The following is a 13,583-nucleotide window of genomic DNA, read 5'->3' on the forward strand; positions in this document are numbered from 1 at the left end:
GGTTTCTATGCAAGATTAGTGCTCATAAGGTGGCAATATCGTTAGTAATCTAGTTTGTGATTGAGCATGAAAAGATAGGTCACAGTTTTCACCCAGTGTCCTTCTAGGCATCAAACACCTTTACATTCCTTAAAGTATCACTTCCTCTGATCTTTCAACATTTTAAAAACCCACAAGAAATTATGAAATTTCGCCTCAACCACAGAATTGAACATTGTTATACATTAAATTATCAAATAGCCTAAGTTGGTATCTTGGGAGTCTTCGGACCAAATGTCATGGCAATCCTAATAAAGTTAACATACCTTATTAATTCGTTCAAAGAAGGCACATTCACAAAAAAAAGGATTTAGGTTTTTTTGCTTTCCCGACAATTCACGCGTTTGGGTGACCACATGTCAAGCTATATCAACACCGCAAAAACCCAGAATTCCGACTACCAATAGAAACACTGAGGCGTCCTGTAGAGACTCTCAGCAAGAACATATTATGCAGGTTACCACCATTAGTAACCTATGACAGACCTTTAGTTCAATTCAGCTGAATGGCAATTTCGATTTCAAATCTTTTTTTTTTATAATTTTTAACTTAAAAGCGGCTTGGGCACGTCGCGGCAAAACTTAATGGTTGCTGACCGAGTGCGAGCAGCGAAGATTGCTTAAACCGCAAGCCTTTATGTGTTTCGCCACTCCGCTTTTAATTTCTTCTTATGCAGACAGAAAGACTTCTTTTTACTTTCATTTATGGGATCTTTTCCTTTTCATCTATATCTATTCCCATTCTAGTTTTAAACGCAGACATATTGCAAAGATCTCAACGGAGATGTTTACGTGATCGAAATTCAAGGATCAAGAAGTTTTGCCCTGAGAAACCCTTTGGGAGTCATTTATGTTTACATGTTATAATTGGCTATTCACAATTTGGCCGGCTAGCGAATTCAGTTCAAAAATATGCTTTTTTTAATAACTCGCGTGTGTTTTAACAGTTTACGTAAATTTTTTCTCCGAAACTTTATGTCAAATAACAATGTTTAGTTTTACATGGAAAAAAAATTCCGAGAAAACTCCGAAAATATTGGCCCTCGAAGGTCTTCCGTATCCTTAGATCAATTTCCATGTATCATTATATTTTTTCCTCAGGTGGAGGTGGGCAGGGGGAGGAGGAGGAGGAGGGTACTCTGGGGGAGGTAGTGGTAAAGACCTAGGTAATTCCTGTGGCGGTGGAGGTGGGTCGTTTAATGCTGGAAACAACCAACATAATGATTGTTGTTACAACTCTGCAGGTCATGGTCAGGTGACGATAACGTTACAGTAGAGTAAACTAACCATTAGCTACCAAACTTCAAAAAAAAAAATCAACAGACTGAGAGGGTGAATCAGGGCGTTGGAAGTTATATTTCTTTAACGTGGACATTAGGTCGAGGTTGATCTTCAAAGGGAAGTGTTGAGAACAGACTTCTGCCCAAGAGACTATTTCATAATAACATCAGAACAACTAGCATATCTCAAAGCTTCATTTCGATCTCCTCATTTTCCTTCGATCGTGCAATTTAGTAACAGTATGTCATTATGTTGGTTGACCTTCTCTAATTTGGCTAGTTAACTCAGTTCGAAAAGCATTGCACCGGTATCGCAGAGGTCATGGGTTCAAATCCCACGCAGGCCTGAATTTTTCGGGCCTTACTTTCAGTACAGCTTAGGTCGTGTTCATTTCTATGAAAACTGCTTTAATTTTCTTAGAAGGATGTTTCTTTGACAACAATTTTGGGGATTTTAAAATGTCGAAGCCATAAATGAACGAGATAGACTTAAGGTGTGTAAACTTTATCGACATTTAGAAAGCAAAGCTAGATATTCCTGAATATGAATAAACAACTGGTGCCAGAGGAATATATTATAGAGAGGCCATAATGTCGTTCTGTCACTCAGTTTTACCCATATCCAATATGTTATACTATAGAGAAGAAATTATGTCGTTCCGTTACCCAATTTTTACTCATATCCATTGTGTTATATCATAGAGAGGCAACGATGTTGTTCTGGTACTCAATTTTACCTATATTCATTATGTTATATAACAGAGAGGCAACAATGTCGTTCTGTTACTCAATATTACCTATGTTCATTATGTTATATAATAGAGAGGCATCAGCGTCGTTCTGTAACTCAATTTTCACATATCCATTATATTATATTATAGAGAGGCAAGAATGTCGTTCTGTCGCTCAATTGTACCCATATCCACTATGTTGTATTATAGAGAGGCAACAGTGTCGTTCTGTTACTCAATTTTACCCATATCCACTATGTTTAACAAATAGAGAAGCCTTGACTGTGCTCTGTTCTGTTATAAAGCACGCAGGAAGCGGCTAAAGCACGAAAGAAGTGTAGGGAGAAACACGAGACGTAGTCGAGTGTTTCTCCTCACTTCTTGAGTGCTCTAGCCGCTTCCTAAGTGCTTTATAACAGAACAGAGCACAGTCAAGGCTTCTCTATTTGTTTTATAATAAAGAATCCGTTAAATTCCCCAAGAATTACTTTCAATTTTCAAAACAAACTTTATTTCCAAAGCGAACAAAAGTGTCGTCAGCATGCTCTATACTCTCATAGAGCACGCTACAATAGGCCAATCAGAATCCCTGTTAGAATGGTTCAAATAGTCTGATTGGCTCTACAAGACAAAAGCTGTCAAAAGTGTCAAACCATCAAAGTTCAAAAACCATTAAAGTTCACAATCTGAGATAGTTTACAAACTAAAATAGTTCGGCAAGTCGAATTTAACGCTTTTGCTTGAAGTTTTTAATACAGAATCCTCAAGTGAAATGTTCAGTGAACTTCAGCCGAATTATGGCTCATAAAAAACGCAAGGTTTTTCACATGACAAGGTAGAAAACAGACTGTTCAAGGCGAGTGTTTTTCAAATGAACGACAGCCGAATTCACCGGAACATGAAGATCGCTCGGAATGACAGCGTCGCAAAACTCGGCTGCAGTGACTGAAGTGACTTTCCACTCAACGCATCGGAAAGGATATCAGAGCGAGTTCTTATTTTTTACTCGAAGGGCGGCCGATGTAGTTTCTGAGGCTTGCTTTACCCTGATGACCGGAGATCGTCATGATAAGCGAGCCGCGATGGACTTCAGCATGATCATATTTGCTCAGACACCGTCATGATTAGTATGAATTTTAACAGTTATGTCAGTTTGGTTATATTTTTCATCATTTCTGTTTTGTTCTATTTTGTTTATGAACTCTGAACTTTATATACTATTCGAGTGTTTGCTGTGTTTGATTTTTATTACCGTACTTAAGCTTGCAATCTAACTGAGCGTGAAAATCTTTGAAACTCAGAATGTCTATTTTGTTTTTCCTTTAAGGATTTTCATATCTGCTCACGTTTTAATAACATAAATTACGGCGCCTGGTATGTTTACAAACCTTTGTTTGGTTCTTCCGTTGCTACTTGCCGGCTCGCTTGTTCCGAAATTTCACTTTCAATTATCGGAAAAAAGCTAAAAAGAAGTCCCGGAAAAGGTCGAACATAGAATAATTTGGCAGATGGCGTGACAGCTTTAGCTCAGTTCTATGCTCTATACTCTCATAGAGCACGCCCTTTCAACCAATGACAGCGCGCGTTATATCCGAACTTTATTATAATATATTATAGAGAGGCAACATTGTTGTTCTGTCACTCAATTTTACCCATATCCACTATGTCGATCATAGAAAGGCAATAGTGTCATTCTGTTACTCAATTTTACCCATATCCACTATCTTGTATTCATTGCTTCGTTAACGATTATCTACGGGCCAGTCATTAAATGTCACTTAGGGGGAGGGGGGTAGAATTGGGGGGATTAGGTGGTTTTCAGGGGGGAACGGTAGGGGATGTCAGTCGTCACCAACACAGTATAAAGGAAGGGCTACAGAAAATTGACTGGCAATTAACTTTTAATGAATGGTGATGGGGCATTCGAAAATTACTGAGCCTTCAAGGAGGATTGGGTAAATTTGATCGGGATGGAGTAAAATCTTTTAACACTTCCAAAGGGGATAAATAATGACAGCCTTTTTTCACATTTGTTAGTTAAACTAAGCACAACTTAGTCGACTATGGAATTTGAAGTTAGTTTACTTGGAAAATAAAAATAAAAAAAAAGATTGTTGGAGATCATGTTGACAAAGAAAGTGCTTTTAATTGGCCGTAAGACACTCCTTCGAAGCTTTTAAACACAACAAGAAAAAACTTCTGCGGAAAAAATCTATCTGAACTTGAATTATGGTAAATAAAAAGAATACGAGAACAGAAGGAATGACGTTTATTAAAAAAATAACTGAGAATGTAGGAAATAATGCATGTAGGAAAGTGGTGTCAAAAGATAGAGATAACCGATGGAAGAAAACAGGAAAAAAAAAGTCATAAGCTATTTTAACTATGCAGCAAAACAATATACTATCAGTGTCCTTGAGACGAGAAGTAAACATACCCTTCCTTTAACTAAGCAGCGCGATTTTATTCGGTGGATTCTTGTCAAATATTTCTCTAACATCAGAAAAGCTCCTTTTTGGCCGAGTTTTAAAGACATGGAACTTTGGCTCTATATTTTTTTCGTCTTCCTGGTTTTTGTTCTTGAAAAAGTATTATCCTAAATGGATGGTAAGATTCTTTTATTGCTTTGAGAAATTAGATTTAGTAAATCATCCTAGTCAACAAGTAAGTAAGATGTTTCGCAATTATCATTGTAAGATTATTGATCTTCGAGTTGATATTCTATTCCATCTTTCAATTTTTAGCAAAGATTTTAAACTTTAAGAGCGTTTTCTAGGGCTCTTTGTAACATCCTCATTGAAACTGTGTGTTCCTAACAAACAAACTTATTATATAAAAATACAAAATATGTTTGGTACAGTTCAATACCAAACAGTTAACAACCTGTCAAATAGGTAAGGACAAAATAAATATTAAAAGTGCCGGCGAAGTGTAATGGAAGTCGGACGAGTCAGGGGTAAACTTGGCTCGGATTTTCATCCCATACGGGGAGAATAGTAAGACCCAAGGACCTGAGACGAGTTTTAACAGGGTTGCTCACTTTGCTATCGTGCTGAATTTTTTTCGTACTAAAAAAAGTCATTGTAGTCTCTTCTTAAGTTTGTTATCAACATTATCTCCAGTGGACATATTTTCATGAGGCCTTACGATATCTCCACGGGACACTTTTTGAGAAGGCTTTACTTCGCTAAAATAATTAAGGATCAAAATGATCATTACTACCTTTTAGTTCTTACTTTCGTCTCCATAAAGAATTTTATAGGAAAAACTCGCGAATAATCTGATGTAAAACTCTAAGGTAAAATTAAACTCCAACTTAAAAAGCAGTCTCACAATCTGACAAGTAAAAGTGAAATCCAAAAACATACTGCGAAAAAAAAAAGAACACACAAAAAGCAAAACAAAACTGCAAAAAAAAAGTTCAAAAAGCAAAAACAAGACATTCAACTAAAAAAAATAGGATGACTGGTTTTATGTCTGATTAAAAAAAATTAAGAAATCATCAGAGAAAGTGAATATTATAATGACTTTATCATTGTTAAATAAGCTAAGAAATGAATCAACGTATGTTTATTAAAATGCGATATCACTTTTTCTATCAAGTTTTCTTTTTAGCCTCCCAAGCAGTCAACTCATGGATGACAAGAAAAAAATGTTAAGAATTTTATTAAAAAATTTGGGTTGATGATCTTGAGAGTCACGTAGTTTTACATTCCGGGAATGTGAGGGACTCCGGAGGGACTACGACGGCAACATAGTTAGTTCCCCTTCCAACCAATATGGGCTGAACACTTAGAGGATGCAATCAGCAATGTTGATAGCATAATGTTTTTGATAGAAATAGTAGAGATGGTTAGCCTGTTTGGTGGTTGCCCACTAATCAGGGGATTTACTCATCAGTGGGCAACCACGTAACAGGCTTGTAGGGATGAACTTGTAGTTTCGAGTATTTGTCTTTTTCCTTCCACAATATATACATAGCTCTACTCCTATGTTTTAACAACCAGAAAATAAGAGGACATTCACAAATACAGCCAACCAGCAACTCGACAAGAAAATTCACGGAAAATATTGGCGGGAGCATAGAGGCAAACGGACGACCAAACGAACAAGAAAATTCTGAGAAAAGTAGATAATGTATTGCAATTTTACCTTTCGCTGAAGCCTCTCCAAAACATGCAATTCTTCACCCTTTCTTCTATCTGAAAATGAAATCATCGCGGTGAGATGAAATAAAACAGCGCATTCCAAAAAATCTTTCTTTACTTTCATGTTGCTTAATCTTGCTTACCTTTATGTTTTTGAACTTTAAGAAGACATTTCCCAGCAATTTTTTTTGGTTTAGGTTCCATTGCTACCATTATTATTTTGTTACCCAAATATCTGTGTACAAAATGATTTTGAAAATGAACCAGATGGAGACACAAATATGGTGGTTTAAAAGAATGGTAGCGGTGGTGACGATAGCAAACTATTTGCACATTCTAGCCGATATTCTCTACGTAGGGAAGATAACGCCAGTCGATGCTATCCAGCAGATAAGTGTTCACAAAATGTTTTGCTCCTATCTGCTGGATAGCGAATTATCCAGTGGATAACGTTAATCACCCTTCGAACAACCAGGGCCACGTGTTTTGAACACAAAGAAGACAGAAGAAGTTGGGTTGACTTTTCGGCAGTATGTCTTGCAGATTCTTTTATACACACCCAGCCACCACTGATCCTAAAAAAGATAATTCTATGTATTTCCTTCAGGCTATAAAACAAATAAACCCAATGAGTGCAGGTTTTGGAAGCAAAGCCTGCAAAAACTTGTGAGCTGTCCTCCGTGAGAAATTACGTCAATGCTTTTTAAGAAAAACATATACATTTACCGGTCGCATTTTTACGAACATTTCACGGTCGCATTTTTACGAACATTTAACAGTCGCTTTTTACGAACATTCAATAGTCGCATTTTACGAACATCTAACAGTCACATTTTATGAACATTTAAAAGTCGCATTTTGCGAACATTTAACGGTCGCTTGCTACAAACATATAACAGTCGCATTTTATGAACATCAAACGGTCGCTTTTACGAACATTTAATAGTCGCATTTTAAGAAAATCAAATGGTCGCCTTTACGAACATTAAACGGTCGCTTTTACGAACATTTAAAAGTCGTATTTTAAATACATTAAACATTCGCGTTTTAGGACAGATTTAAGGTCGCACATTTTAAGAACATTCCTCATCTTTTATCTGCCTTATATACACAATACAAAAAAAATTATTTACAGCGGTTATAGCTAGACCCAGGAACCGGGCTTATGGGAGAGCCACATCTATTACATAAGGCCATTTATTTGACCTTGATTACATAAGAGTTGTTTACTGGTACTGTTTTACATAAGCCGTTTTATCGTAAAATTATATAGCTCTGATACATAGCGCCTTCGGCCCAGATACTGATATTGATCCACTTCTAGTAACAACACATATTTAAAGACCGATAAAGCGCAAAAGTTAAAAGTTAGAATTATTTCAGGAGAAGTGAAATAACATAACAATCCGGCTCCGTCATAAATCCACAATAACTTTAGCGAATACGTACAAAAGACTCTTATTTCCTCCAAAATGTTTGTATGCCTATGCACGGAATGTCTGTGTTCCTGTGTGGCAGGTGTTTTAAGGAAACCCACAAAGCTAAAAATTAGGCCCAGAGGGAAACCATTCACAGAGATTTTAACCCAATCAATAAAAACTACAGGATTTTAAACGGAATTGGCCTAATTTAGCTAACTGCATTATGGGTGTGAGCTTGTAACGTTGTGGGCCGAAGCCGTAGGACACCTGAAACGGCTATAGTGGAAGAACGCCACGGTTTTTTTGAGATTTCTCCGCGGAATTTTTACATTGGTTAAAGACAACTGAACGCCAATCGTCTTCTTGAAGTACTTCTAAAGGGATACTTGATGAAAGATGAAGTAAACACAACATGCGCGCAAAATATATAACACCATCTGAAAGTTGTTCAAGCGCGTGATAGCGATTGCTGTTTCATTAAATAGTAGGGACTTCAGAAAACACGGAAGTCGCGGAAGAAAAAATTTATTGGAAATACTATTGCAAATGATGTATTCATTTTAAAACCTTGTGTATTTTCCAAAGGTTTCCCGCAAAATGAGATTACATAATCCATTCAAAGACTGGAAGTAAAGCATGCTGAGTGAGCTTCTGTTTTAATTCAAATTTTTCAGAATTGTTTTGTTTCCGTTAGACAGGGACTGCTGCTTAGTCAAAAATATATGATTTTAATGCAACTCAGCATTCATTTCAAGTGTAATCGGCAGTTATTTCTCGCAACTAAAATCTCTATTAAAAACTCGGAATTAAAACTCAGATATTTGTTGTTGTTTCGGGCCTTTCTGCCGGAATACCTCAGCCTTTCAACATTTGCGTTTGCTTTGCGTTTGTCATCAAACTGTTTGAATTTTCGCGTGTTATGACAAGTTTTTGCTATTGGTCGAATGTAAGAATTAAGTTAAATCATGCAATAAATAGGTGTCTGAATGCATGGCAAGCAGCAGTTTTCTCACCCGAAGCCCAGCTCCGCTGATCTTCTTAACGGATCTGTCGCAGGTTAAAAATTAACATTATCATTCTCTGGTTAACAAAACTGTGAAAATATTCGGTCGACGGCCTGGAAGTCCAATTTTTCAGTGCTAGATATTTCTAAGAGTTGGGAAACATTGATAATGCATGGAATTTAGTGCTTGCCTTTGGATGTGAGATCCAAAACTTGTCACTAAGCGACCAATGGAAAGGAACAATTTTCTATTTTTATCTCTGTTGTTATTGTGTGTTCCGTTACGAGCATGGCTTCACTGCTCCATGGAAGGAAATAAAGGTAGGAAGTTATACTTTTTTCTGTTTTTTAAATCTTAGCTAACTTTGATTCTGTATTGCACTAAATTATCTCTTGGCATAGGGCAGACATAAAATTCTTACCTGTTTAAAGAAATGTTATATCAGATTTCCTTAAGGGGAAAGACTACGTACTTTTTGAGCATTCATCTCTGTGTTTGACTTTTATTTCAATGCTAACCTTACTCTGCCAAATTTGAGGACTAAATTAATTTGGAATTTTTACTTATTTTCTATTTTTAAAAGTTCTAATTGTATCTCTTGTAAGGTCGCCTGCAACTTAGTTATTCAACTAAAAGAAGTAGGAATATTAATAAAAATTCACCCCAGTCAATGATTTTAGGAAAAGTTACGAAACTCGATTAATTTTCAGGTGCTCGAAATTAGGCGAAAAAAAAAACGCAATGACAATTTGTTGTTGATGTTTTCATTACGCTCTTGTTCCAAATTTCTTTGTCAGAGAGGTATTGAATATTTTGTTAGTTTTAAAGAAAAAATTATGCCAACCAAAGAGCGATATTTACTTCAATTTTTGAAACGAATTTTCAATCACTTAGGGATCTATTTAGCAGACATGTATTCCATATATTTAGTGGAAATAAGTAGCTTGTTTTGCTTAATTCAAAAACTCCCTCTTCCTGAATAAATTTTTATACTCATCGAGAAAGACAAATCGTCTCAATTCTTGGTTACCAAAGAAATTACTCAATAGCTAGCTACTCAAGCATCAGGATCGTTATGTACCATTCAGATTCTTTTAATTTCGTCCGTGATTTAGGCGTTTTGTTTATATATGCTCGAAATTTATGTCACTAGTTTTAAAGAATTTACTGTTACAAAAAGTTAATGACACTTGTCATCATTTATCTTGCAAATCCCTTGCAGACCATGGTTGCCGAAGTCTTATGTTTCTGAAATCCTTTGAAGGACAAGCTTTTCAACGCCACGTTTTTAAAGAAATCTATTTAACCATGAGAATTGAGCCTTATAGTGACTGCAAAAATAGGTGCCTCATGGAAAACTCCTGTGTGTCCGTGAACATTGGTCCACCTGACAAGAATGGCCTAAGGGTCTGTCAACTGAGTGATTCTGATCACACCCAACATCCTGATGACCTTAAACCCCAAGAAGGATATTTGTATTGGGCTTCAAAGGTGCGGAAAAAATGGATTTTACCCGGTGATGTTTATTTATTTATTTTTCTTGATAAAAGTGTTACTAAAAATAAATCTGTCCATGTAGAATACGTGCTCCAGCAAGCCTTGTCCTCAAAATATGACCTGCGTTAATGGGTTTACCAACAAGAGATACATTTGCTTAATGTGTAAAGTTGGTTTCATGGGAGAAAGATGTGAACAAGGTAAAAAAAGAACTTTGTGTTTCGGTATTTCAGTTTATTCTGAATTTTTTTGGTCCCCTCTTCTTGTGTACGTTCAGGGAAAAAAATCAATAAATTCACACAATTAGTTTTATTAGGAGAACTCACCTTCCATAAACTTGTTTATTTGTATTTATTTTTTTTTGTAATTGCTTCTATAACGTGTATAAATGAGTGTCTCATTTTTGTAACAGCTCCGGTGCTCCATGAATCTTTTTTTTAAAAAGAAGCTTTTGATGTATAATTTTTTTCATCATTAAAATTGTTACAATAAACAAGTGCACCAATTATGTAAAAAGAAAAAACAAACAAAACAAAACAAAAAAACCCTCTTACTCCATGGATGCATTCTTCTCCTCTGGAACGTTTTTTTAAAGCCCTAGAAAGCAGTGGACTACAGTACGAAAATCTCGTAACCGTGGAATGGGCCAGACTTTGTGTCTTTCCACATTACCCAGTTTCTATACCTGGTCCTCTGTGATAATATGAGTCGTTAGAATGCCCATTGGAATTCAAGAGAGTTATTTCCACTTCAGCGTTGTCTATCATTCGAAGATAATTATGCTGTAACATCAATCACTATTTTGTTCTGTTTGTTTGTTTTTTTCAGATATAAACGGGTGCATCAGTGATACCCACGGTTGTCATTATAATGCAAGTTGCAACAACACAATTGGCTCTTACACATGCAAATGCAAGCCAGGATTTAGTTGCAGTTAGTATGACAGATCTTTTGATTGTTAATCAGTGCAACGTCCATAGTAATTATATGGAATCTGATGAGATTCTAATCAACCAACACCACCGGTTCATAACCATAATTCGCGTATAAGTTGATTAAACCATAATTTGAAATAGCTTGCATCGTATCCTTTTGGAAAAAGCTAGATTTTCATAAATATGTTTAACCAAATTTCCAAATGTAAAAGTTCTGCCATGTTTTCTATTACCACCACTACTACTACGTTCTTAAAGAGTTTTAGAGTAAAAAAAATTAAATAATAATAGTAAAAAAGAAAAGGAACAGGCAATCCAACAAAAACCAATGATGGATCACATCAATTTTCTTTATTTTTCTCAATTGAATGAAAAAACGTGTGATATAAAAAAATGGTTGAAGTAAACTTTTTTATCCCTCAGAATTCCAAGCCGTTTTTACAAACCTCAATGCCACTGGAAGATATGGTCCAACGACGCTGGGCAGTTACTACACAAGTCAGGACCATGACGGACAAGTTACACTGTCCAGCGGTATTCAACAATGGACTGTGCCGTACACTGGTGACTACAGAATAGAAGCCATCGGAGCAGCAGGAGGATACGATCTAACTCCCAACAGTGCTCAGTACCGAGGAAGAGGAGCAATTATGATCGGAACATTTCGCCTAAACAAGGGTGAAGTCATACAAATAATTGTTGGTCAAGAAGGAGGAATAAACAAGCTGAGGTGGTCCTCTGGAGGTGGTGGAGGTACATTTGTAGTGAGAGGAGCCAATGCACCTTTGATTATAGCTGGAGGCGGGGGAGGTTTACAAAGTGTTAATTCAAGACATGGAGGGTGTGACGCCAGCACACAAACAACAGGGAACCCTGGATACCAATCATGGTCAGGGGGAAGCAATGGACATGGTGCACAGACGGCTGGTGATGGCGTTTCAGGTAAAAATATATTGTGATGTTTTCTTACTCTTCATGGCCTTAGCAGCAACTTAATCAGGTTGTACGTTCCTGGTCTCTATGAAAGACTAGTGCTGATAACGTGGCCATGTCATTATCAATCTAGTTTCTGACTGAGCATGAAAAGATAGATCACAGTTTTCACTCAGTGTCCTTCTAGGCATCTTTACCTTGACATTCTTTAGAGTATCACTTCCTCTGATATTTCAACATTTTAAAAACCCAGAAGAAATTATGAAATTCTGCCTTAACCACAGAATTGAACATTATTATACATTAAATTATCAAATAGCCTGAGTTGGTATCTTGGGAGTCTTTGGACCAAATGTTATGGCAACCATGGTAAAGTTTACATGCCTTATTAATTCGTTCAAAGAAGGCACGCTCGCAAAAAAAAAAAAAAAAGGTTTTTTTGCTTTTCCGAAAATTCACGCGTTTGGGTGACCACATGTCAAGTTATATCAATATCGAAAAAACTCAGAATTCCGACTGCCAACAGAAACACGGAGGCGTCCTGTAGAGACTATCAAAAACATATTGAACATATTCTGTAAGTTTCTATCCATTAGTTACCCGTAACAGACCTTTAGTTCAATTCAGCTGAACGGCAATTTCGATTTCAAATCTTTTTTTAAAATAATTTTTAACTTAAAAGCGGCTTGGGCACGCCGTGACAAAACTTAATAGTCACTGGCCGAGTGCAAGCAACGAAGATTGCTTTAACCACAAGTCCTTATGCATTTCGCCATACCGTGCTTAATTTCTTTACTTCTTACGCAGACAGCCAGACTTCTTTTTACTTTCATCTATGGAATCTTCTCCCTACATCTATGTCTATTCCCATTCTAGTTTTTAACGCAGACATATAGCAAAGATCTCAACGTGCAACCGAAATAATGAGATGTTTACGAAATTCAAGGTGAAGAAACCCTTGGGGAGTCATTTATGTGTACATGTTATAATTGGCTATTCACAGTTTGGCCGGCTGACGAATTAAGTTCAGAAATATGTTTTTTTTTTCTTTTTCCAATAACTCGGGTGTATTTCAATACTTTACATAAATTTTTCTCGGAAACTTTATGTCAAATAACAATGTTCAGTTTTTTCGCGGAAACTTTGTCAAATAACAATGTTCAGTTTTACATGGAAAAAAATTCCAAGACAATTCCCAAAATATTGGCTACCGGCTAAGGTCTACCGTATCCTTAGATCAATTTCCATGTATCGTTATTTTTTTTCTCAGGTGGAGGTGGTGGCGGCTTTTGTTCAAGTGGAAGAAGTGGAGCGTATTTCAATGGAACAGTGGGAGAGGGTGGAGAGGGTGGTAAGGGATTTCTTCAGGGAGGGGTGGGTGGGAGAGCCCGTTACAACGATGTCACTGGTGGGTTTGGGGGAGGAGGTGGGGCTTGGGGATGGTCAGGGGGGGAGGAGGAGGAGGAGGAGGGTACTCTGGGGGAGGTAGTGGTAAAACCCTTCAGGATTCCTGTGGCGGTGGAGGTGGGTCGTTCAATGCTGGAAACAACCAACATAATGATTGTTGTTACAACTCTGCAGGTCATGGTCAGGTGA

General features: G+C 36.9%; 1 protein-coding gene across 1 annotated transcript; it reads left to right on the top strand.

The window, feature by feature from the left end:
• The first annotated feature begins 9,930 nt into the window (after positions 1 to 9,930).
• Positions 9,931 to 13,583, top strand: LOC149052013 (uncharacterized). Its single transcript, XM_089180097.1, has 5 exons — positions 9,931 to 10,113; positions 10,202 to 10,319; positions 10,948 to 11,052; positions 11,478 to 11,996; positions 13,258 to 13,583. Exons 1-5 carry the CDS (start codon positions 9,931 to 9,933, stop codon positions 13,581 to 13,583), a joined length of 1,251 nt encoding a protein of 416 aa, XP_089036223.1.

The sequence above is a fragment of the Pocillopora damicornis genome, chromosome 1, assembly GCF_964200805.1.
Source record: "Pocillopora damicornis chromosome 1, jaPocDami1.2, whole genome shotgun sequence".
Taxonomy (NCBI): Eukaryota; Metazoa; Cnidaria; class Anthozoa; order Scleractinia; family Pocilloporidae; genus Pocillopora; species Pocillopora damicornis.

What these genes read in the sequence shown, in the direction of transcription:
- LOC149052013 (XM_089180097.1), top strand. Translation starts at nt 9,931, where the DNA reads ATGAGAATTGAGCCTTATAGTGACTGCAAAAATAGGTGCCTCATGGAA. An exon ending in CAAGCCAGGATTTAGTTGCA is followed by an intron (nt 11,053 to 11,477) that starts GTTAGTATGACA and finishes TTTATCCCTCAG; the next exon opens with AATTCCAAGCCGTTTTTACA. An exon ending in GGCTGGTGATGGCGTTTCAG is followed by an intron (nt 11,997 to 13,257) that starts GTAAAAATATAT and finishes TTTTTTTCTCAG; the next exon opens with GTGGAGGTGGTGGCGGCTTT.